Source organism: Microtus oregoni, unplaced genomic scaffold (genome assembly GCF_018167655.1).
Source record: "Microtus oregoni isolate MIOR12 unplaced genomic scaffold, Mior012 000019F_ref0000042, whole genome shotgun sequence".
In the NCBI taxonomy this organism is placed as follows: Eukaryota; Metazoa; Chordata; class Mammalia; order Rodentia; family Cricetidae; genus Microtus; species Microtus oregoni.
In genome coordinates this window covers 38,875,859-38,900,439 of record NW_024543078.1, presented here as the reverse complement: position 1 = coordinate 38,900,439, position 24,581 = coordinate 38,875,859, and the positions used below count along the sequence as shown (strand labels likewise).

The 24,581-nt window shown below is 41.4% G+C and overlaps 1 protein-coding gene across 1 annotated transcript in view; it reads left to right on the top strand.

The window, feature by feature from the left end:
- The window catches only part of LOC121459515 (DNA polymerase nu-like), a 149,765-nt gene that overhangs the window by 96,074 nt on the left and 29,110 nt on the right, over positions 1–24,581 (top strand). Inside the window, exons 16-18 of the mRNA XM_041669393.1 lie at positions 3,991–4,048; positions 4,940–5,017; positions 5,856–5,970. Of these exons, the coding sequence (XP_041525327.1) occupies positions 3,991–4,048; positions 4,940–5,017; positions 5,856–5,970 (251 nt within the window). The remainder of the gene's footprint in view (positions 1–3,990; positions 4,049–4,939; positions 5,018–5,855; positions 5,971–24,581) is intronic.

Sequence of the window (24,581 nt, the reverse complement as noted above, 5' to 3'; positions counted from 1 at the left end):
AACCAGCCTACAGTCCACAACCCCAGAGGACCTAGACAACAAAGAAGACCCTAAGAGAGACATACATGGATTCACCTAGGAAGGAGAAAAGGTCAAGAACCTCCTGAGTAACTTTGGAACATGGGGGTCGGGATGAGGGGGGAATGGAGAGGGGAGGAAGAAGAGGAGTGAGTGAAATGTATTGCTCAATTAAAAGCAATAAAAATATAAAATTTAAAAACGAGCACTTGCTGTTCTTGCAGAGGATCTAGGTTCAGTTCCCAGCACCCACATGGTGGCTCATACTATGCATCACTATGTGTAACTTGTGAATCTAGCAATCTCTTCTGACCTCCGCTGACACAGATGGGCAAAACATTCATACAAATAGAATAAAATAAGAAATCATTAAAATTAAAAGAAAAAAATGAACGAATCAGCTGTGCTGGCAGGTGCCTGTAATCCTAGCATGTGGGAGGCAAAGTCAGAAAGATGGAGAGTTGAAGCCAACTTGGGCTCCCTATTGAGACCCTGACTGAGTAGAAAATACCTGTTTATAGCAGTGATGGGTCATGTTGGTAGAGAGCTGATGAGATGTGGTGAGGACATGCTCTTTCTCCACAAGCCCTACTCCCAGAACAATTATGAAATTAACTGTAGGGACCCAGCATGAGTGTAGATAATACCATGTCATAGGTTGGAGGCCTAAGCAGAATAAAAGAGGGGAAGTGACAAAAAGACAGCCAAGTGTTGGCATCCCCGTTTCTCAGCTTCTCGACCAACCATGCTGCAAACTGTTGAGGTCCACCATGCTCTCGCCAACATGCCATGATGCAATGGACCCTCTGAGATTGGGAGCCAAAATATAAGCTTTTTTAAATCTGGTCTTTGGTCACAGTGGCACAGAGGCAACTGACACAATGTGATTTCCTTAACTGTGGACTCTGCTTAGCGACCTATCTTCCATGTGTATAGTACAGAAAAGAAGAAGAATGTCGTCGAGGAGAGGAAGATGGTACCGCAGATTACAGAGTACTGAAACCCAGGCTTTCTTCCCAGTGCTGAAGGCACTGCTTTAGTTTATGTTCAGCTGAGTTCCCAGAAGCCCCTCCACACACATCTTGCTTGGAATGGTTAAAATGCACTATGTAAATTAAATATTTGGTGAATTTTCTGCCATACTATTATTTGATATATTATAAAATCAAAATCTTCCTTTGTAATTCATCTGAGCACAATAAACTTAAATTTCCTACTTTCTCTGACCTAATAGAAAACCCATATAAATAAATCCCTTTATTTTGGTAAAACAGCTGTCATTGGAACTACCCTGCTGTGTTCTGTGGGACATACTGTTAGAACCTGTGCACCTATTTGCTAATTGGGCCTGATACCGTGCTTTCCAGGAGCCGTCAGCTGTGTGTGTTAACTGCAGTCTGACTCTGATGGATGGGGCGCACAGGCCTATTTTGTACAGATTTAGACAGTGAAATTATTCAGAGTGAGTAAGCATTGTACATGCTATTTACCATGTTGGAAAAAATCCCCCTTTCCTAGTTAGTTTAGAATTTCAGTGTATATTTGGCACATAGTCTGAATGGATGCTGCATTTTGCCGTTGCCCTTTTCCACTCTGTTATGATTTACTGTCTTAAAGCCCTTTATTCCATGAATACCACATATTAATAGTTTTGGACTTTTAAAAAAATCATGCTTTCCTAAGACAATTATCTATTGGTCATGATATATAATCCTTTTTCTATATTACTGGGTTTGGTTTGTTAATGATTTGTTAAGAATTATTGTGCCTAGCCGGGCGATGGTGGCGCATGCCTTTAATCCCAGCACTCGGGAGGCAGAGGCAGGCGGATCTCTGTGAGTTCGAGACCAGCCTGGTCTACAGAGCTAGTTCCAGGACAGGCTCCAAAGCCACAGAGAAACCCTCTCCCGAAAAACCAAAAAAAAAAAAAAAAAGAATTATTGTGCCTATGTTTAAGAATGCTGGTTAGCATTTTCTTTCTTCTGCTACCTGATTTAAGTAACCAAGGAGTCACTGATTCCATATGATAAGCTCCTCACTCTTCTGTTCTAGAAGTGCCTTTTAGTGCTGACTGCTTTTTTGTTTGTTTTGTGGGTTTGCTTTAGTAGTTTATATTTTGCATCTATATGATTTGCAAACAAAAGTCCAGTATAAGGTTTTCTTTACATTGCTTTAAATCATATGTTATCTTAATTGAGTAATGCTTTTGTTTATTCTTTGAAAAAGTCATGCATGTATATAAAATATGTTATTCATATCCACACCCCACTTCACCAATCCAGATTCTCCTAGACCCTCCCAACATGTCTTTTCCAATTTTATTTTTAACCAGTGAGTTCAATTAGTGCTGCCCAGATGTTTATGAATACGTGATTATCTACTGTTGGGGGTGGCTGCTTGTTCGTTTCCAGCTGCCCAGAACCGAAATAATCACACAGAAACTATATTATTTAAATCACTGCTTGGCCAATCATTTAAGTGTATTGCTAGCTAGCTCTTATATCTTTGGTTAACCCATTTTTATTAATCTGTGTATCACCACATGTCTGTGGCTTACTGGCAAGGTTTGACATTATCTGTCCCCAATGGCGGCTACATGGCTTCTCCTGACTCTGCCTTCTTTCTCTCAGCTTTCAGTTTATTTTTCTTCACCTAGCTCTACTCTTCCCTGTGCAGGCCCAAGACAGCTTCTTTCTTCATTAACCAATAAAAACAACACATATACAAAAGGACGTCCCACACCAATCCACTGGAGCCTAAGTACCCTCCTAATGTCCACTTTCCACACAAAGAAAGAAGACTCTTCCCATCTCAGTAGCTCTTTAGCTGGAGGTGAGGCTTCAGTGGCCTCTCCCTGTCCACATTAGAAACTTTAACTGGGTTGATCCTATGCAGATGAGCACAGCTGTTGTGAGTTCATGTGTGTAAGGAAGATGAAACGCTTGCCCCATACCTCTTGTGCTTCTGCGAGACCTAAAAGGGTCACCTACAAGGTGGATTTTAGTGGTCAGCCTCTGGAGTATAATTCATCATAGCTAATCAGTGGGTCAAGACCAACTAGTACCCAGAAAATTCTACTACCAGACAAAACAGCCTGTTGTTCACTTTACTGCCAAGCGCAGAAAGGTGCAGTGACAGAAACTCTCATGGTTTGAACGGTGGACACAGGATGGAACTTGGCTGTCATCTGTTAGCACCACCATCATCATCTATCATTCCCTGGTAGAGGTGGAAAGCACAGGCACTCAAGAAAGCCCTGAGGGTGAGAGCGAGGCACCACTGTTAGCCATATGCTAAAGCCAAGGCAGGTACCAAACACCAGAAGCAGGGGAGGGGCTGCAATTAACCTGAGAGCAGAACTTTCATTTCCAAGTATGGTGGGATCTAATCACATGGGAAGTCGAAAAATACGTCTCCTGAGTAAATTGGGAGTGTAGGGATCATGGGAGAGGGTAGAAGGAGAAGGAGAGGAGTGGAGAAAAATATATCTCAATAAAAACAACAAAAAATAAATAAATAAATGAAGTATGGCGGTTATTTTATTTTCTTGTGCTTTTAGGTAGTTCAAAAGATGAAGCCTCGGGCCTTGTACGTGATCATTAAATGCTACATTCCAGCTTAAAGAATGTTTTTAAATTAAAGTATAACATACATATTTCCTAGAAATCTACCTTTAGCATATTACATGGACTTTTAAAATTAAGAAAGTTCATGATTTAGGCTACTGCCAAGTCACTGTATATATCACAGGCTCACATAGGCCAGAGTCAAGGCTGTTCTCACACTTGCTGATTGTAAGCAGTGGTGTCTCCATTGAAACTTTCACACTAGGCAGTTATATTATACGTTAACATGCTTAGGCATGGCATATTGGCAGTATATATTTAATAAAATATTATGCTTTAAATGCCCTTGAATGGAACAGATTAAGTTAAGTAGATATTTTAACTAAAGCTATTATCTTATTAACAGAACATCCAAGGTATCTCCAAGCACCCAATTCAGATTTCTATGCCTCGGAATTTTAAAGGTAACACATTACTTTCTATCTCACTGAACTCTTGGGGGCATTTCTTAAAGTCCAGAAGTGTCTGTATACTTTCTTACATTGTAACTGCTATACTTTCCCGAAGTGTTCCTCTCTATTTGCATGATTAGTGCAAGCCTACATTGAAAAAATAAAAAGCAGCTGAAGGATATAGTACCTCCCTTTTAGCAGTTTACACATTAAAATAGATGGTAATTATACCAGGGAAATATCTCCCTTCCCACCATCCTTCCCCCACCAACTTCCCAATAAAGAACAAACAAAAGTACACACAATAGCCTGGCTTTTAATAAAATCTCAAGTACTCTGGAGATGTTTATAAAAGCATACGAAGAACCTTTCTTTTGAGCTATCCCACTGTAATGCTTATGATCATATTTCTTAAAAAGGGAAAGTTCTAATCTGGTAAAGGGTTCTAGGATGTCTACTCCCAATAACCCGTGACCATGTCAGTGCTGCCGCCGTGCTGTGGGCATTGATGAAGGAGGCACAATAATACCACCAAAGCCAAGAGCGCTCTTTCCAAACATACAGAGTCACCTTGAGCAGGAACAAAGGCAAACCACAGCCCCTGTGTCTCGGCTGCCCTTTTATGGGGTACCCAGTAGGAACCACATAGCTGCATGGCCTCTGCATAGAGCTTCCCATCAGTGAGGCTCTCTCTCTAGTGCTTGACTAGTGTGTTGTTGGATGTAAATGTCTGATTTTTTCCTTTCTTTATCATAATTCTAGACAGAACAGATAATTTTGATAATAGAAAACTAAAAATCTAGACTTTTATTTGTATTTGACATTAAAATAATTTTGTATGAGGAATTGCTGCAAGTCATCTGACAGTGAATTTCATCACATGCTTTTGAAATGACAATTCAGGCAAAGAAGAGGAGACCGTCACCATCTCCCCAAGAGCCCTGTTTGTTTCCTCCAAAGGCCACACCTTCCTGGCAGCAGGTACATGCATAGGATGGTGGAGGGATGCCACTCTCACTATAGCTCACTTTGTGCATTTTCATGCAGTTCAAATACTTACCAACTAAATAATGCAAAGATGCATATAGAACTCATTCTTGCAAATAAATCCTAAAGCAAACTTTATATAAAGCAGAGATTTATTATACACATTAAATAATAACAGGCATTTTGCTTTCAGGGTCCCCTCGTTTTTCTGGCATAACTCATTCAATCTGCTTCTTCCTCCATTGTCCTCCCCCTATTCCCTCCCCTTGCTAACTCAAGCAGCCCTGTTAGCCACTGTGCCCCTGTACTTCAAACCCCTACAGCCCTTCCTGTTTCCCTCTTCTGTCTTTGTTCATTGTGATTTTGCTGAGGACCAAAGCAATGGAACTGACCACCTCACCATGACACCAGTTTCTCTGCCAAACTATACCTTGGTCCAAATCTTCCATTTCTCTCCCTCTGACATATCAGATGATTTATCAGAATGTCTCCTAGAATCTAAGTTCCATGGAAGAAGGGGTCTCTGTCTACATTATTTATTAACACATCCCAGCGGGATCCTGTCACACAGGAGAGCTTCATAAAATTGTAATGGATGTGGTGAATGAATGAACTTTGTCCATCCTGGAGGCTTTGCTGACCTTGCAAGAGGAAGAGCAGGTCTGTAGAATTGCTGGCATAGAAAAGAGCCCATAGTCCAAAGGCTAAGGGAGCCTGACAGATGGGAAGAAATGTTTTGACCTTGAGCCTCATGGGGAGGCAGTCTGAGAGTGATTTGGGGTAAACCAATGATGGGGGTGAATCTAAATTGATTGAGAACTCTTCTTCACAGATTTTTCACAGATTGAATTGCGCATTCTTGCACATTTATCTGAGGATCCAGAGCTTTTGAAGTTATTCCAGGAATCTGAAAGAGATGATGTATTTTCTACCCTGACTTCACAGTGGTAAGATAACAAGGAACAGTATTATCAGGTCTGCAGGGATACTGATGTGATTTTAAAAGTCTAAAGTTATTCCAGAGCTATTTTCATGAAAAAGAAGTTAAACTTTTCTCTAGTAGTTAATCGTTTGGAAAAGAAGAGTAGATGACTATGGTGCCAAAGCTTCCTAATTATGAAATAACTGTGACTTGTCCCCGTAAAACAAGTGTAAGAGAATAAAAATAGTAAGTATGAGTCACAGGAGAAGCTCAGGTGCTGGATGTGTGATCTGTGGGACTCTTATTGGAAGGCCATTGTCCTCACTGTGCCTACCCTCACCCCTGTCATTCAGAGGGCAGGAAAAATGGGCCTCAGGTGGCAGCCCCCAACTCTGTGGGAATTCCAGTAGCCAGAGACTTCAGGTTTTGTTGAAGTGTGCCTCTCTGCCTTTAGAGTCTACCTATTTTTCGGAATCACCATTCTTGGGCAGTAACTTTTCTTCCTCCCAGTAGCAGACCAGCTAGCTGCCAGACAGGTGAAAGCAGGTGCAGAGTTCTGGTTTCACATATCCTTCTGATCTGGAGTAGCAGGGTGTTCATGGAACCCACTGCAATCATCTGCTGCTCCTCACTTTCCAGGCAGAATAGTGCTGTCCAGTTAAAGGGATACCAACTGGCCCTGCTCCGATGAGGAAAAGCTAGAGACTGTAACTGGCGGCTCGTTTAAATAGGTATGTCAGTGCTAGCACAGAGTCAGGAAGAGAAGGAGTAGGGTAGCTGCTGCTAGGAAATGCCTGCCTCAGCTGTCACAGGTGCCAGCTTCTCAACTTATGCCTCTTCCATTAAACTGCTCCCTGTGACTTCCTCCTTTTTCCTCACCTTTATTTTACCTGTCAACTGCTTCTGTCAGGAGCCTTCCAGAAAGAGTATCCCTGATCCACACACAAGGTCCTGCACTTGTCTCTAAGTACTCATTTCTGCTGTCAGTCTTCCCTGAGGCGTGTAACCATCATGGGGTCAGGACTGTTCCCCTCCAGGTTAGGCCCAGCTGCTATGGCCCACTTACTGGTCTTCTCTGGCTAGTCCTCAGCACACTGGTGTCCACTTCACTCAAGCCTCTTTACTTTGTACTCAGGAAGACCCTTCCCCAACAAAGCATGCCCTGCACTCATGGCTTCAAAAGTCCATTTTGGCAAATCAACCTGACTTTCCCCAGCTCAGTAGCTCCCTGCCTGATGCACATACGCAATGCAGCTCCATCTGTTTCCTGCTGCACCCTACTAAGCCCTGGGCCTTGCAGTGCATCTGCTCAATAAGTACGGGGAAGGTGGAGACTGATATTCTAGGCTATCCTATGCATTCACCAGAATACCAGGGCCACAGGTTCTTATTTGAGTAATAAAAGTCAGGAAATATTTTATGTAAGAGAGGTAGGATTGGGGTGAGAATATAGTACTACTAAATGCTAAGCTGAACTTAAGAGTAAGTAACCGTGGAAATTGTTTTTGATGGGGACAACAGGGAAATAGATACAGATGGAATAACAGTGTGGTGGTTTGAGTAAGAATGACTCCGATAGTCTCATATATTTGAACCTGGCCAAGGTCCTCTCTCAGATGTTTCCCTTCTGAATCTTAATGCCACCAGATGCACATTTGATCCTCGCTGGCCTGCTCCCATGCTCACTGTCCAGCACTTCCCTGGCCTGTACCTGTCACACATGTGGTGATGTCATTCTCTTTTCTTCACAACACTGAGCTTCAAGGCCTAACTCTTCTTGACACTTTGTCCAGGTCCACAGGATATACATGAAGCATCACTTAGACTCTCTCACCTGTGCCCAACTCTGGTGGCTGTCCTCTTTGGGATGAGGGTGCCTTTGCCCTCTGCTCTGGTTGCTCTTTTAAGCCCTGAGTGATATCCACAGCCACTTCTCAATCTCATATCCTGAGCACAAGAGAAACCCATGCAATGAGAGTGATTGAGCCCATATGAATCTCTGTGTTCTTGACACCCAGTCATCAACCTCTCCAAAGACTTCTCACGTTCCACAGATGTCTGCTTGCCTCTATCTCAGAAGTGGATGTCCTCTGCCTAAGAGGCTAGAGCTCTGAAAAGCCACTCTGCTCATGTGCTGTGTTCTCTGGGTCCCCACAGCTCTTTCCTCAGAGTATAAGAGCACTCAAAAATAGCAACTTCATTCTCAAGAAGACAGTGTCTTAACCTCCGCAAACTACTAAAACTATCTAAACAATTATATTTGTAACTTGAAAACTTCTGAAAAATAAACCTCCATGCCTAGATAGTTTTGTTGAGAATTTAACCAGGTCTAGAAAAGAGAACTGATATCAATTTTTACAAAACAGGAGTAGGTGAATCACCAATCCATTTGGTGAAATCAGTACGAAGAAAATTAAAACTAGAACAGAGTGCAAACTAATGTTCCTTATGAATTTAGTGGGATGTAGGCAAAAAATATTTCACAAAAATAATAGAAACTCAAATCCAACAATGTATAAAAAATTATATGCCATGTCCAAGAGAGATTTATCCTCGCAGTTAAACAGTATTTCAACTTTAAAAATATATCAGTGTAAATTGTCATAAAATCAAGCTGAAGAATGAAAATAATAGGACCATGTTAGTTGTTGTAAAGTAAATTCAGCATTCTTGACAAAAATCCCCAATAAGTTATAAATAGAGGGGAACAACCTCAATTGGGTAAAAAAAATTGTTTAATTCTTTTAAAAAGCTAAAAGGTATTTAGGGTTTTTTTGGTTTTGTTTTTTGTTTATTTGGGTTGGTTGGTTGGTTTTGGTTTTTCTATACAGGAGTTTCTCTGTATAGTCCTGCCTGTCCTGGAATTCACTCTATAGACCAGACTGGCCTCTAACTCAGAGATCTGCCTACCTCTGGCTCCTGAGTGCTGGGATTAAAAGTGTGTGCCACTACTGCCCAGTGCTAAGTGGTAGTTAGTGGGGAAAGATAGGATACTTTCTTTCCCCTGGAATGAATAATAACTCATTAAAAATGCAAGAAAAGGTAAAGAAATAGCAGGTAGACTGGACAAGAAAAAAACAAAACTTTCCTAATTGCAGATAACATGATTGTTATCCAAACAATATAACCCAAGCAAGTTTGTTTTTATTACTACAACTAATATTGAGTTCAGCAAAGTCACAATACTCAAAATCAACACACAAAAATCAAATATCATTCTTTTAAAATGACAACAAACATGTAGAAAGTGAAACTAAAACCAACACCATTTATGGCCTCTCTAGAGAGACTGCACACAACCCAACGTGGATGTTCTTATATACCCTGGTGTAAGAACCATGTAGTTTGGAGATGGATCACTTTCCATGCTGGTGGTATGCAGTATGGTGCTCTCTCCACACTAGGCCTCAGACAGGCAGTCAAAGGGAGAAGCAGTGCTCTGCCCAGTGCTGTGCTGCTACACTAGTGTAGTGATGAGGTGAGCAGGCCTGCTTTTCGTCCTGCTCAGCTCCTGCACAGCTAGCTTTACACCCGGAATAACAACACTCAAATTGTATTCATTTAAACACTGCCTGGCCCATTATACCTAGCCTCTTATTGACTAACTCTCACATCTTGATTAACCCATTTCTAATAATCTGTGTAACACCACGAGGTGGTGGATTACCGGGAAAGATTCAGCATGTCTGACCTGGCGGCTGGCTCCATGGCATCTGCCTCACTGCCTTCTTTCTCCCAGCATTCTGTTCTGTCTACTCCGCCTATCTAAGCTGCTGTCCTATCAAAAGCCAAGGCAGTTTCTTTATTAACCAATGAAAGTAACACATAGGCAAATGACCCTCCTCCATCAAACTAGGGTGTGCAGGAGTTTAGCTGCACTAAGTTCATTTTCAGCTCAGTGGGCTTGCAAGACAAAACCCACTCATAAGTCAGGGAGTATCTCTTGTTAATTATTCAGTCAGCAAACATTTTATGAATACAATTAGAAAATGCTAAGGAAAGAATCAAAGATATAATAAATCAAGAGACATACTGTGTTTGTACTCAGTATACATATATCAGTTCTCCTAAATAGGTCCATATGTTTAGATATGATAGATGGATAGATAGATAGATAGATAGATAGATAGATAGATAGATAGATAGATAGATATGAGAGGGAGAGAGAGAGAGTGCAATTCTTTTAAAGTCCGAGTAGTATGTTTATACACATAGAGGAGCTTATCTAAAATGTATATGGAAAGCATGGGGGGAAATGCTAGACCAGCTACAATGGTCACTTTACCTGGTGAAATTTAGTGTACAGTGATGAACAGATAGTGATGTTGTAGAGGGCTGGAGACACAGACTAGCAAAGCAGGAATGAGGCACAGAACAGTCCCTCACAGGCATGCTCAACTGATTTTTAGCAAAGGTTTAACATGAGACAGAAAATCTTCCTCTCCAGATTTGTGTCAAGCTTATCACACATAGAGCTGATGTGAAAAGTTCATGTCTGCATTGGATATTATGTGTCTTTTCTGTATTTTATTAGCTTGTAATAGTTTAGTGAAGAATTTCCAAAATAAGAGGCTTTTAGAATTTGCATGATGTTTGCTTCCAGCCTCCACAGCAGTAGTAATGTGGCATTTGTGACTTATACTATAATTAGTTGCTGTGGAAATGATTTTTATGTTCCAAACAGAGGACCAGAATAGCACATGGTAAAAATGCAGATCAAACGTACTTAAGAATGCCGGCAGCTTATAAATGCTCTGTTGTTCCAAAAGCAACAAGCAAAAAAGCAAGTAATCAAAAATATGTAATAGCATTTTTCAAAGAAGTAACAGTTTCCTAGGAAAACTTTGGAGGACAGGGTTTAGAAGAAGTCATGGAGATCGCTGTGATCTCAATGATGGAATGTAGCAATGATAAAAAAGATGCTGTAACAAATGATTCTGGCTGTGGGGCAGGAAGTCTGTAAGGTGTCCTGCCTCTCTCGTTTATCAGAAATCAGTTCTTAAGATGCTACGCTAACAAAACGGTCCTAACTTAGGGTCAGGTGCCCAGCAATGAGGAGCTGTCCTTTGGAGATGGAAAGTGGAATTGGGTATAACTCTTACCTATGATAGCTGATAAAGACAGTTGCAGTAGTAAACTTGTGGCTTTCTCTCAGGCAGAACTAGGCAACAAAAGTCAAGAAAATGTTTTGATAACTATTGCCTGCTAGTGGCAAAATGGAAGAAACAAAAGAAGCCAACTCAAGAATCAAGTGGCCGGTATATAAGTGGACATGAAAGAGAAATATGAGATTCCAGAAATGTGCCTTCTGACTTGAATATAGTAATGATTCTCATCTTTAGCCAGTGAAAGATAAGCCTTAAAAGGCCTGTGGACTAAAAATATAAATCAAAGGTATACTCCTGATGCTTACTACTAGTAAATGGGGAAAAACTGGGAGACACGACTCTGGAAACAGGACAGTAAAGAGTAAACTTCTACAGCTCTCCCACAAATTCTCAATTCCTTGTGGTGCCCAGAATATGTAAAAAGAAGACACATCTCTTAAGTTGTGAGTGGTTTTTTTTTTTGGGGGGGGGGGATAGAGAAGACTGGAGTTAAAGGGAAGGAGCTGATAACATTTTTGAGAGCTGCACTTCCTATAAAAACACTAATGCTGGCCAAAATATTCTGTGACTATTTGAGACATAATCCTTGAGCTTCTAGTTGTCTATGGGCAAGAAGCAAACTGAGCTCTCCCACCCTACTCCATCCCTAGACATCCCATGTCTTCCTCTAGGGCCTAGCCTGCTGATGCCCACCAGTACCCGATACTTGTTTTTCTGCAACCTGCAAGATCTAGCCTGGGTCCCACATCCTGTGCTCCTGCCTAGTCCCACCACCTCCTCCTGCACCACAGTTAATTAATAGCTTGGTTTCCATCAAGACCTGTATTGACCCACAGGACCCTTTACACTGTCTGCACTACCCCATTCTATAACCAGACTTCTCATTTCCTCCTCCAGAATCTAGCCTGCTGAGTACCCCTGACCTCCTCATCCATGCCTTTTCTACAATCTGCCAGATTTAACCTGGGTCCCACAACCAGTGTAGCAGCCCAGTCTGGGCTTCTCTGCCTTCGCTGCAGAGGAGCTCTGAGCTGGGGCAAGTATCCTGCCTACCTATCCCTGAGACCAAGGGATTTTCCCATGTCGTGTTCAACCTTTCCACACAGACTTTCAGTCCCCACACTCCCCAGGTCAGAACAGGAAGCACATCCTGTAAACCAATCCAGTTCCCTCTGCCCACCTGACTACATTCCACCCAAGACACTTCCAACCTCTAGATCCGACCCAACCCCCACATTCTTTCCCCCATCCTGATATATCCATAACGAACTCAAAACTAGCAAAGGAAGTCCACATGCCCAGATCTCATTAAAGGAATACCAGCAATATTAAAGATGAAGCCAGCATCTTCTCTCCAATATCTACTAGTAAATAGTATATAGTACATATATATATATATGTATATATGTTAAAGGAAAAGTGATAAATATCCTCAAAAATTCAAGTTTAAAGAAGATACAAAGAAACAGCTCAATGAAATCAAGGATAAAGAACTTAATGAGAATAAATACCTGATTGATGCCCAAAAAAATACAAACATAAGGCTGATGGAAATGGTGAAGACAATTCAGGATATAAGAACAGAATTGAATAAGGAGAATTCAGAATAAGAAACACTGAAGAAGACTCAAGCTGAAATGAAGATGGAATTGAAAAGCCCAGTAGCCCAACTAGAAAATCAAAGGAACACCTTACAAACAGAATGAATCAAGCAGAAAACAGAATATTGGGTCTTGAAGATAAAATAGAAGATCAAAGCCAATTAATCAAGGAACACAAAAAATTAGGAAAAAACAGGAAATATTAGTCACTATTTAAAAAAAGCTTCAGCCGGGCGGTGGTGGCGCACGCCTTTAATCCCAGCACTCGGGAGGCAGAGGCAGGCGGATCTCTGTGAGTTCGAGGCCAGCCTGGTCTACAAGAGCTAGTTCCAGGACAGGAACCAAAAGCTACGGAGAAACCCTGTCTCGAAAAATAAAAAAAAAAAAAATAAAAAAAGCTTCAAATTATAGTCATAGATGAGGGAGAAGAATCCCAAGTTAACAGCATAGAGCACATCTTCAACAAGATCATAGAAAACGTCCCTAAACTACGGAAAGACACACTCATACAAATGAAAAAACGCACACAACACAAACAGACAAGACCAGGAAAGAAAATTGCCACAGTATATCATATTTAAAACACTAAGTATATATAACAAAGAAAATGTATTGAAAACTGCAAGAGAATAAAAGGTAAGTCACACATAAAGGAAACCCCATCAGAATAACAATTTATTTCTCATTGGAAACTTTAAAAGCCAGAAGAGCCTGGAGCAATTGAACTCCAAGTCTTAAAAGACTATGACAGCCAAACTAAAATAATATATCCATCAAAACTATCTTCTATGATTTAAGGAGAAAGAAAAATTCCCCATGACATAAACAGTCTTAAAAAACTATACCCAACAAACCAAACCTAAGAAAAATACAAGAAGCAGTATTTGGGACAGAAGAAAGACTGTAGAAAGAAATACAAAGTCATAATTATTAAAACACAAAATGTCATTGAGAACACAAACAACATCACAAATTAATAACACAATCAACACAACTAGCACATTTCAGTAATAATTTTAAATATCACTCTCCTCAATTCTCCAATCAAAAGACACTGACTAAATAGATCAAGAAACAAAAATTATCTATCTGCTGCCTCCAAGAAAGACATTTAGAGCTGGATAGTAATGGTATATGCCTTTAATCCCAGCACTTGGGAGGCAGAGACAGATGGATCTCTATGAGTTCAAGGCCAGCCTGGTCTACAGAGCAAGTTCCAGGAAAATCAAGACTACGCAGAGAAGCCGTGTCTCGGGGGGGGGGGGGGGGGGAGGAATTACTTTTAAAGATAGGTGCCACCTTAGAGTAAAAGGATGAACAAAAGTATGCTAATCAAATGGGAATCCAAAAAAATTGTGAGCCTTTTAAAGAAAAGAGCCCATGAAAAGTGATTCTAATCCCTAGAGGAGGGAAGAGAGACCACTTAAACTTTTAATTAACTTGTGGTTTAGCATGGCATCAACAGAAAGCATTCTGAACCTCAACTTCCAAGGGCAATGGTGGGGCAGAAAAACTGAGATCTCCACCCATCTCAAGTGGTCCAGCCTCTTTAAATCAAGATACAGAAAGTCAGGCTGGGACTAGAGGGCAAAACAACTTTTTAGAAACCCAGAAAACTGCAGTTGGTTTGTCACAGGGGGAAAGATCTCCTATAATCTGAAAAGCCGACAGCTCTGCTGGGAAGCTCTAAGGGTTCTATGCTGTAGACCTCAGAGAAGGACAGTCTCTGGGCCCACTCACAAAGCAATTCAAACCAGTAGTGCTCTGCATCAGACTATGATTGCAATGAAGTCCACACCCAACCTAACCACAGATTAATCAAATTGTGGCCTGACCGTAGTGTGCCTTTTAAAGGAAATAAATATTGCCTCAGCACTGTAAAATGTAGCACTGTAAAATGTGCAGTATATAATAAGTTAAATAAAGGGAAACAGGAAATGTGCCCTGTGATCAAGAGAATAAACATTCAGTAAAATCAGCCAAAGAAACAGTCCAGACATGAAGTTATTGAGTGTTCTTAAAAATTGTTCTAAAGATGCCAACGTGAGTAGCTCTTCACAGTTGATGACCTCTGGAGGCGTGGTGGCAGGGAGCAGAGGGGAAGTCAGTTTTGTTTAAAAGTATGGCCACTGGGAGAGGGACCATGCACCAGTGGACAACCCAACAGCCATGGGCAGCACAAATTGGACTTGGTGGGTTTTTTTAAGAGGGCACAAAAGTAGAAGGATGGACCTAGGAGCAATAGGAAATAAATGTGATCAAAATCCATTGTATGAAAGTTTCAGATAATTAGTAAAACACTATATTAAAAGGGGTTGAGGATTTAGATCAAATCCCTGGGTTCAGCCCTCAGCTCTGAAAAACAAACATGTATGTAAAACTCCAGGACAACTCTGAGGCCTCTCAGCCTTAGTGCTTTCCCCATCCTGGGAACCTAACAACTACATATGCACGTACTGGAAAGTTGGAGACTCTCCATCTCCCTGTGTCCTTGTGAATGTTCTCCAGATAGAGCTTAGTTCTTAGAATTGGGACAAGATACCCCCAGATGTCCACAGGAAGGGGTCAGTCCCTAGGAAGGGGTCAAAGTAACCCTCAAATGTTTCCTCTTACCTCACCTGATCTGGTAACCACTCTCAAGCCTGGGCTCAGACCAATTATTGTTAATAGCCCTTTGAATAAGCCAATTCTAATAGTTAAAGAACAATCCCCGAGTTTCCCTCCCCCCTTGTTTCTATGGCTTTTTACTTTAAAAGTAGCTTGTGACAGTCATTTGGGGTCTTTTGGCTTCTCAAAAGCTTAAAGACCCTGTCACGACAGAATTAAATCCTCTTGCTGTTACATCAACTGCGATGTGAAAGTGGTCTCTTGGGGCAACTCCTCCTCAGTGGTTGGACTTTAAGGTCCAACAATATATAGTATATTTAGTATAATATATATTATATAGTATATATGTATAATATTATACTAAAAAATATGTCTGGCATGGTGGTGTGTGGCTTTAATTCCAGCATTTAGGAAGCAGAGGCAGGTGGATCTTTGTGAGTTCAAGGCCAGCAGACCTACCTAGTAAATCTCTGTCTCAAAAGACCCAACCAGATATTTAGATGAAAAGTGCTAAGATGTGACGAACTTTAAGAGATACACTAACACTGTAAAAAGGGATGAGACATTAAAGTGAAGAACACTATATCAGAACAAGAATAGAAAATGCAGCTTAGGTCAAGTGTGGTGGTGCATGCTTTTAATCCTATTACGCAGGAGGCAGAAGTAGGTGGACCTTTGGGTTCAAAACCTACCTGGTCTACGTAGTGAATTCCAGTCCAGACTACACAGTGAGACCCCCATCTCAAAAGGAAGAGGAGGAAGAGGGAGGAGAAGAAGGAAAAAGAGGAGGAGGGGAAAATGCAGCTTAGGAAAGAATCCATGAATCTATGCTGGTTTACAGAGACAAGAATTAGGCACAAAGAGAAAAGAAAAACATGGACCACTTAAAACCCATACATGGGATAAAATAAAATAGATCAACGAGGAGAGGAGAGAATTAAGGCAAAGTATAATAAATATGGCTGAAAACGTTCACATATTGATTAATGATAATAATTTACATATCAAAAAACTTTAAAACATCCTAAATATTCAATGCAGAGAAAGTCACACAATGGGCAATTATTAAAATAAAAATTGTAAAGACCTAAGACAAGAATAAAATCTTAAAACTAGCAACAGAAGGGAAGACACATTGACAGAGGAACAACAGTATAATTACATCAAAAACAGTGGCAGAAGATACTCGGTTAGCATTCAAAGAATGCTGGACAGTCTGGGATTCTCTATCTAGAAAGTTACAAAGATTAAAGCAAAAAAAAGACATTTCAGACTTGCAAACATTTGGAAGTTTGTCTAAGTACTTTTGTACTACTAGGATGGCATAAAGTTCTTCAGACTGAAGAGAAGCAAGATCACACAGAGGACCACGTCTTCAGGAAAGAATAGAGTTCTAGAATGAACAAAGATGAAATACGTTCCCCTTTACTTTACACAACTTGTCTTGCATGATTTATGTTACTCTATGTGTGGTTATTTGTAATATTTGAATTCTGCGATATCTTTTTTAAGTTTAGAGCACAGGCAGAAATAAAAGATAAAGACACCAAAAGCAAAAAGGGTGGTAGGGAGCACAAGTGGAATTCTGCTGGCTTAAAGGCCCTACAATAGCCATGAAGTAGTGTTCTGGTACTTAGAGGTAGGTACAGATCTTAAAGATGCATATGTCATTTCTAAGGTAAGACAATGCTAAAGGACAGCCAGCTAAAATATTGATGGAAGAAGTAAAAAGAGGTATTAAAAACTTGTGGTTCACCTAAAATGATTCCAGAAAGAAGCAGAACAAAATGCAGATAAGATAAATAAAAACCAAATACTAAAATGGAAAGATTAAACTTAATAGTATCAATAAACATTAAATATAAATAAGCTGAAAAGGCACAAATAAATGTGTATCATGTAATCATAAATATATAATTATTTCTCCTATTCCCAAATGTGGGGATAGAGGAATTTTCAATATCAGCAGCAAATAAAAACACATTTTTCTCTTTTTTCAAGAAATCTTCCCCCTAACACCTGTGATTGCTGTTTTGTTGGCCCAGTGTCCCTTTTCTGCTGGAATGACAGGCACTCAGGCCCCAGAGGACTGTGCACTACTCCCCACTTTACAAGGCAGTCGGGAGACTTTCTGCTCAACTGACCTATGGAGTCTGCATTGCCCCACCCACCACGCCAGCCAACCAGGTTTGAAGGAAGGCTCATTCTCTGGCAGTGATCATTTCCATCAGAGCTAAAGATCTGCTCTGTTCATAGAACGATGCCTTTCTTCCTTTGTCTGATCTGTTCTTGTCTACTTCTCACGCATACTGTAAGACGTCAGCACTATGGATATGTATCTTAGTTGCCTAGCATTCAGTAAATCCTGGGCTGTGTCCTCAGTAAATCAGGCATGGTGGCTTACTCTTATAATCCCAACACACAGGAAGTAAAGACAAGAAGATCAATAGTTCAGTTGTCTTCAGCTTTGTAGTGAGTTTGAAGCCAAGTTGAGAAACATGAGACTCTCTCTCAAAAAACAAAGTTAACAAAACCCAACATTAGCAGCAATAACAAATTTGTGTATTTATATTCAGTTCTTAAAAGAGAAAACTAAGCGGGGAAGTGGTGGTACACACCTTTAATCCCAGCACTCAGGAGGCAGAGGCAGGCAGATCTCTGTGAGTTAGAGGCAAGCCTGGTCTACAGCGTGAGTTCCAGGACAGCCAGAGCTACAAAGAGAAACCTGTCTCAAAAATTTTTTTAAATTATTTTTATTATTTTAACTTATGTATACATGCATGGATGTGCATGTGTATGTATGATTATGTGTGCACATGAATGAAGGTACCTGTGGAGGCCAGAGCCTTTATATCCCATAGGAGTTGGAGTTACAGGAGGTTGTGAGGCACCTGATGTAGGTGTTGGGAACTGAACTCAGGTCCTGTGCAAGAGCATTAATTGCTCTTAACCACTGAGTTTTCTCTCTAACCCTGTATTCGGAATTCTGAAAGAACCTTGGCAGAAAAGAAGATCAAACCTTACATGGCACTTTAAAGGAGACTATTTAGACAGCCAGTACAATAAGAAGTGCAGACAGATCCAGTGGGAGCCACGTGTCCAGGAAGGGCAAGGCAAGAGCTTAAGGCTCAAGGCAGCAAGATTGCAGTGATAGCTACACAGGAAGGGCAAGAAATCCGACTTGTGCTTCCCACTCCCTCCACTCTGTGGGTGAGTTGTTGGCTGAGCTTCAGAGGTCAGTGCTGCAGAAACAGTGACCTGCAGGAATGCAGAGGTACGGAGACACAGCAGTGCAGAGCTCAAGAGAAAGTGGTCGGAGTCAGAGAAACAGAATCCACCTGGAAACTCTTCACTGTCAACGGACAGAATGCTAGAATCCTGAGGAGGCATACCTTCGAGGGTGTCTGTGAGGGCATTTCTGTACTTTAGCTGAGGAGAGACTACCCTAAGTGTGTCCATACCATCCACGGCTGCAATCACAGACTAAGTGAAAGGGGAAGGCAAGCTGAGCATCAGTTTGCTGAATGATTCTATGTCAACTTGTCACAAGCTAAAGTCATCTGAGAGGAGGGAACTCCGACTGAGAAAATGCCTTCATAAGACGGGGCTCTATGTAAACCTATAGGGCATTTTCTTAATTAGTGATCGATGGGGGAGGCCCAGCCCATGGTGGGAGATGCCATCTCTGGGCTGGTGGTCCTGGGTTCTGTAAGAAAGCTGGATAAGCAAGCCATGTTTAGCAAGCCAGTAAGCAACACCCGTCATGGCCTCTGCATCAGCTTTTGCTCCATCTGTTTGAGTTCCTCTCCTGTCTTCCTTCAGTGATGAACAGTGATGAAACGATGAATGGTGTAGCCAAATAAGCCCTTTCCTCCCCAACCTACTTTTGGTTTGGTGTTTCATTGCAGCAATAGAAACCCTAACTAAGACAATCAACATTCATGTATTTCTACATCCCGACTGTGAACAAAAGTGACTGGACATTTATTTCAAGCTCACCCCCTATGCCTTCCCAACCATGATAGATCCTATCCCCTCAGACCATAAGCCAAAGTAAACACTTCCTCTCTTAAGTTGATTTTGTCACGGATTTTTGTCACAACATGATAATACAGAAAATCAGTACAAAGAGGTAGAGTTGAGGCTGTAGCAAACCTCACCGTACAACTTGTGGGCCGTTGGAATTTGGCAGGATGAATGAGGAGGAATATAGAATTGAAGACTGGAAAAGCCTACAATGCTGTAGGCAGAATTTACTAGGCCATTCTGGTGAAAGTGTGGAAGAGTGGAAAGCTGAAAAGAATGTGGGCAGTGGAAGCCTGGCTCACAAGGTTTCCGAGGGGAAAAACCTCTGATGGAAACTGGGGTAGAGGCTGCTAGGTCACAGTTCTGGCAAATGATCTGGCTAGTTTGTCTGTGTCCTGAAAATTAAGTGAGGCAGAATGCAAAAATAATAGACTAAGTCACGTAGAGGAAATTTTAAGGCAGCATAGTGTTTGAATTAAGGCATGGCTCTTGTTCTATACAGTTACTGGGGCTTGGAATGAGAAGTCAAAGCAGGAAGGTATAGAAAATATGGAATTTGGGGAGTTTAAAGTTGCAGACAAGCCAAGTGCAAAGAAAGCAGCTGTAACTGATAGAGTTCTGATGAAGAGAAATCCGAGTTTCTGCATTGGAACAATAAGAAAGATGCTTCGGGGCAAGACTGCCAGTCGAAGGCACCAACTTCTGAAAATGCATATCCATCAGAGAGAGTGAACTGAGCAGTTGAAGGGGTTCCCTACTGGAAAGCAACTGTCTTAGGAAGTGTTTTCCCTGATTTAACTAGCAAGGCATACAGAGACTACTGTAGCTATGGTAGAAGGGGGTTAGACTACATCTGGAGCTGGCCATAGAACTTGGCGGCAGCCTCCCTTGGTGCTGGTTCGCTGAATACATAAGTGCAAGATTCTGAGAAGCCATTGTGTAAGCCTGTGAAAGTAAAGCTTCAGTTCTGAAACCAGACTGCAATTTTATGTTAGTATTAAAGCAAAAGACAGAGTCACAGAGATCACTCTTGCTAGAAGAAATAAGGAGAAGGCTAAAAACATTCTACTGTGTTTGCTCACATGAATAAGCAGTACTTGAAGGTTTCCTTTGAGACAGAGGACTGTGGAGTGATTGCTGTGGGTCATCACTGTGAAGCTCATCGGGGAAGCTTGTCAAAACCATCAAAACTCACTGGCTCATTTCATGATCATCATCATCATTTTTGGGTCAGGGAGTCTAGCTAGATCCATGTTTTAGGTGAGGGATATAGAGTGACAGGTTGTTAGAAGACTTGACCACTCTTTACATATGTGTTGAATTCATACCTTTCCCAGTTCCAGCCCCATCTTCTACCTTGGATTGTGCCTGGCCCTACAAAGTTAAATATCCCTATGGCTGCCACCCTGAAGGCATGTACACTTACTTGTGCACAGGTACACATGAACCCACACATGCATATATGCACACACACAGATATTCCTTACTCTTCATAAGTATGTGGAATTCTCTTGTTTGCTGAACATCCTTCTTCTCTCTTGTATGCATGTATTTATACTTTTTTCCTTTGCTTTATTTGCTTGTTTGTTTGTTTGTTTGTGACAGTGTGTCTCTATGTAACAGTCCTGGCTGTCCTGGAACTCCCTCTGTAGACCAAGCTGACTTCAAACTCAGAGATCCTTCTGCCTCTGCCTCCCAAGGGCTTGGATTCAAGGTGTGCACCACCACCACCTGCCTCTTTTGCTTTATTTTAATAATGTATCTGAAGCGGAAAAGATAGATGTGTGTTCCATTAATGTCGACATTGACCAAATGTCCATCGAATGGCTTTCAGGAAGGGGCTCTGTGTTTCACTGTTGTTTCTGGCCAAGAAGTATGATAGCATGGGAAAGGCTGAGAGGTTCTTGTCACCATCCAGTAAGCGTTAGGGAAACATCAGTAGAGATGGTGAGAAGGTCCAAACTCTGGTGGTATTAGAAGGTGGAACCAACAAGAACTAGGAATGGCCTGGATGTGTGAGTGCAGGGAGGGTTCATGCACTGGTGAAGGAAGTGAGTCCGTCACCACTCCTGCTCCATCCTCAAAGAGATGACAGGTAACTATGGTGACAAGATGGGAGCTCAGAGAAGGATCTTGGGGAGAGAAACTGGGAGCTATTCAAGTGGTAAGTATCAATGGTTGCTGTCAGGCTGTGCACACTTCTGAAGGAAGCCAGTGGCTGTGCCGGTTCTCTCATCTGCATGCACATGGGTGTCAGCACATGAAATGACAGTGAGGGCTATAATCTGTGCGTCAGTCACTTCCTCCCATGGCCACAGATGCAACTGTCACTGCTTATGTGATCTGATGGGCAGGAGTGACCATGTGAAGTTCTCAGTTACACAAAAAAGACACTGTGTCGCCTGTGTGGCTCCTTGTAGGAGATTTATTATTTGTTAGGGGCTCCAGGACTGGAGCTGTTAGAGAACTCAATGGTGGGTCTTCAAATTTGCTTTCCTACAAGATAGAACAAGTACATTCATCCACTGTCAGTGGACAAATGGGGCATTCACTGTAGAAACATTCTGGCGGTTCCGCTGAAAGCTAAAGAAAGTACCATGTGACCTGAGAGTAATGAAAAATGCTCATCCAGACTCATGTGTGAATGAGTATCCATGGTGGTCTTATTCATTCAAATGGCAGTTTCAATGAGTCCTGGCCAGGCATTTGTAGAATGTCCTCAGCTTGATGCTTATAATAGGATTATGGACTGAGGAGGAGGATCACAGTCTCACGACCTCACCTGAAGGACACTCTTCAAGAGAACTTGTGACTGTTGATATTAGTGGGCTACAGAGGTGTCTCTACCCTGTGGGAAAGGAATTATGAAGCTCAGTCTACAACTGAGGGGTAGACAGTGATGCCCTGCCTTCTTAGTTCAAAGAATGAACATAATTCATACTTCTTCTACACAGGGAATTTGTCTGTTCTTGTTTATTTATTAATTTATTCAGTTAATTATTTGTCATCTGGGCTCATGAATATTCTATTTAGGTTATAATCTAGAAATGCTTTTGTTTTGTTGTTTGATTTATTCAGCTGGCTCCTGTGTCCCTTTAACTGTACTTCTTTAAATGTGTATGTGTGTGTGCGCGCGCACATTTGTGTGCATATGTGTATACCTACTTTCTGGCACTACAAGGTTTCCCAGGCTTCATCTAGTATGTTTCCTGCCTCAGTGCTAGAACCCTGTTCTCTCTATAAGAAGGTGGTGTTAGAAGCCAAACTCTAGGCGATGGGTGTGTGCTTTGCTGTTGGGGAGTCATTGTTTCTAGTCCCTCATCAGGCAGTGGAAGGAAATGCATGTGTGAGTGTTCCCTGTACGTACATATCTATCTATAAGTATTTTTATTAACCATCTGTAGTTATATAAGGTTTAATGTTTACTAGAGACTTGGGAGTCTTTAGGCATAGAAACAAAAGACATGAGACCAAGGCCGCTGTGCAGGAAATACTGGCAAGGCTTAAGGGGTTCACAGCTCTTTACTGGCAGGCAGTTCCCTGAAGAAAGGCTTTTATTGCTGTGCCGGGTTGGCTATCAGCACTCATCATCTTGCCTAAGACCTTTAGGTGCTGAGGAGTACAAAGTGAGGCAGAGGCTGCAATGTAGAAAGACCCTCTCAAAACAAACAAACAAACAAACAGACCAAATTTAGTCTCTATCTAGAAACTAAAATTCACAGAAGAGGAATCTTAAGGTAAAGAGTCCATATATACTGTAAGGATTTCTTTCAGAAAGATATTAATTTGATTTTGTATCAGAAGTGTATATGAACATGTATCAGAAGCACCACCCATTATTATAAGGTATTATATTGCTTAGTTTTGTAGGTAAGACAATTCTTTTTTTTTCCCTTTGGTTTTTTGAGACAGGGTTTCTCAATGTAGCCCTGGCTGTCCTGGAACTCACTCTATTGGCCAGACTGGCCTTGAACTCACAGAGATTTGCCTCCCAAATGCTGGGATTAAAGGCCTGCACCACCACGCCCAGTGATAAGACAATTCTTAATGAGTATATTTACATTTGCTTAATTGTTTCAAGCCAAATTTTTACTTATCATTGATCATTTATTTCTCTTCTATTAATTGCTTATATGTATAATTTGCTCATTTTGTCATTTGTATTTTCGTGACATCTGTGATTTCTTATTCCTTTGGCAGATGTAATGCCGATTTCCCCCAGTGTTGTTTTTTTTTTAAGATAGATAGATAGATAGATAGATAGATAGATAGATAGATAGATAGATTTAGTGTTCTATCCGCACGCTAGAAGAGGGCACCGGATCTCATTATAGATGGTTGTGAGCCACCATGTGATTGCTGGGAGTTGAACTCAGGATCTCTGGAAGATCAGCCAATGCTCTTAACCCCAGGGCCATCTTGTCAGCCCTTCCCCCAGTTTTTTACTGGCCTTTATTTACATTTACTCCTGTTCTGGAGACTAGGCCCACAGCCTTACATATACTAAGCAGATGCTCTATCACTGAGCTTTATCCCTAGCTCTGTAGAAAGAATTGGTTTTTGCCATGGTCATAGTAAGTTGTCCAGGTTGGCTTCAAATGCTCTGCATAAGTCTAGGCAGCCTTGAACTTACCATCCGTCTACTTGAGCATTCTAAGAGGCTGGGTAATGTGAAATTATATACTCAAAATTTTTATTTTATGCCATCAAGTCTATTGACTTTTTAATGCTGCCTTTTTATGCTGAGGGCAGGCAGGTTCTCACTGTGTTGCTCAGACTGAGCTTAAGTGATGGTCCTCCAGCCTTAGACTTCCAAGTAACTTGTAAGTCTACACCACCATGCCCAGTGTGATGGTGAATATCGATTGTCAGTTTGACAGGATTGAGGCTCACCTAGGAGACACAAGTCTAGGCATGTCTGGGGGACTTTGATGTTAGATGTTTGTGGACTGTGTTAATTGAAGACCTGTTATAATAGGTCAATACTATTCTGTAGTCTGGAGTCCTGGATGAGTAAGGAGAAAGCGAGCTGAAACCAGCATTCATTTCTCTCAGCTTCATGAGTGCACATGCAATGTAGCCAGCTGCCTCAAGTTCTTGTTGCCAGGCCTTCCCACCATGATGGACCAAAATAACAAACTCTTCCTTCCTTCCTTAACACTCTGACAGGTATTTTATCATCACACAAGAGATGTAAGCAGGGCATCCTGCTTGCTTTTGTCTCCGTATCTTTTTGTTTTTGACAGGGTTTCTCTGTGTATAGCTCTGCTGTCCTGGAACTCTCTCTGTAGACC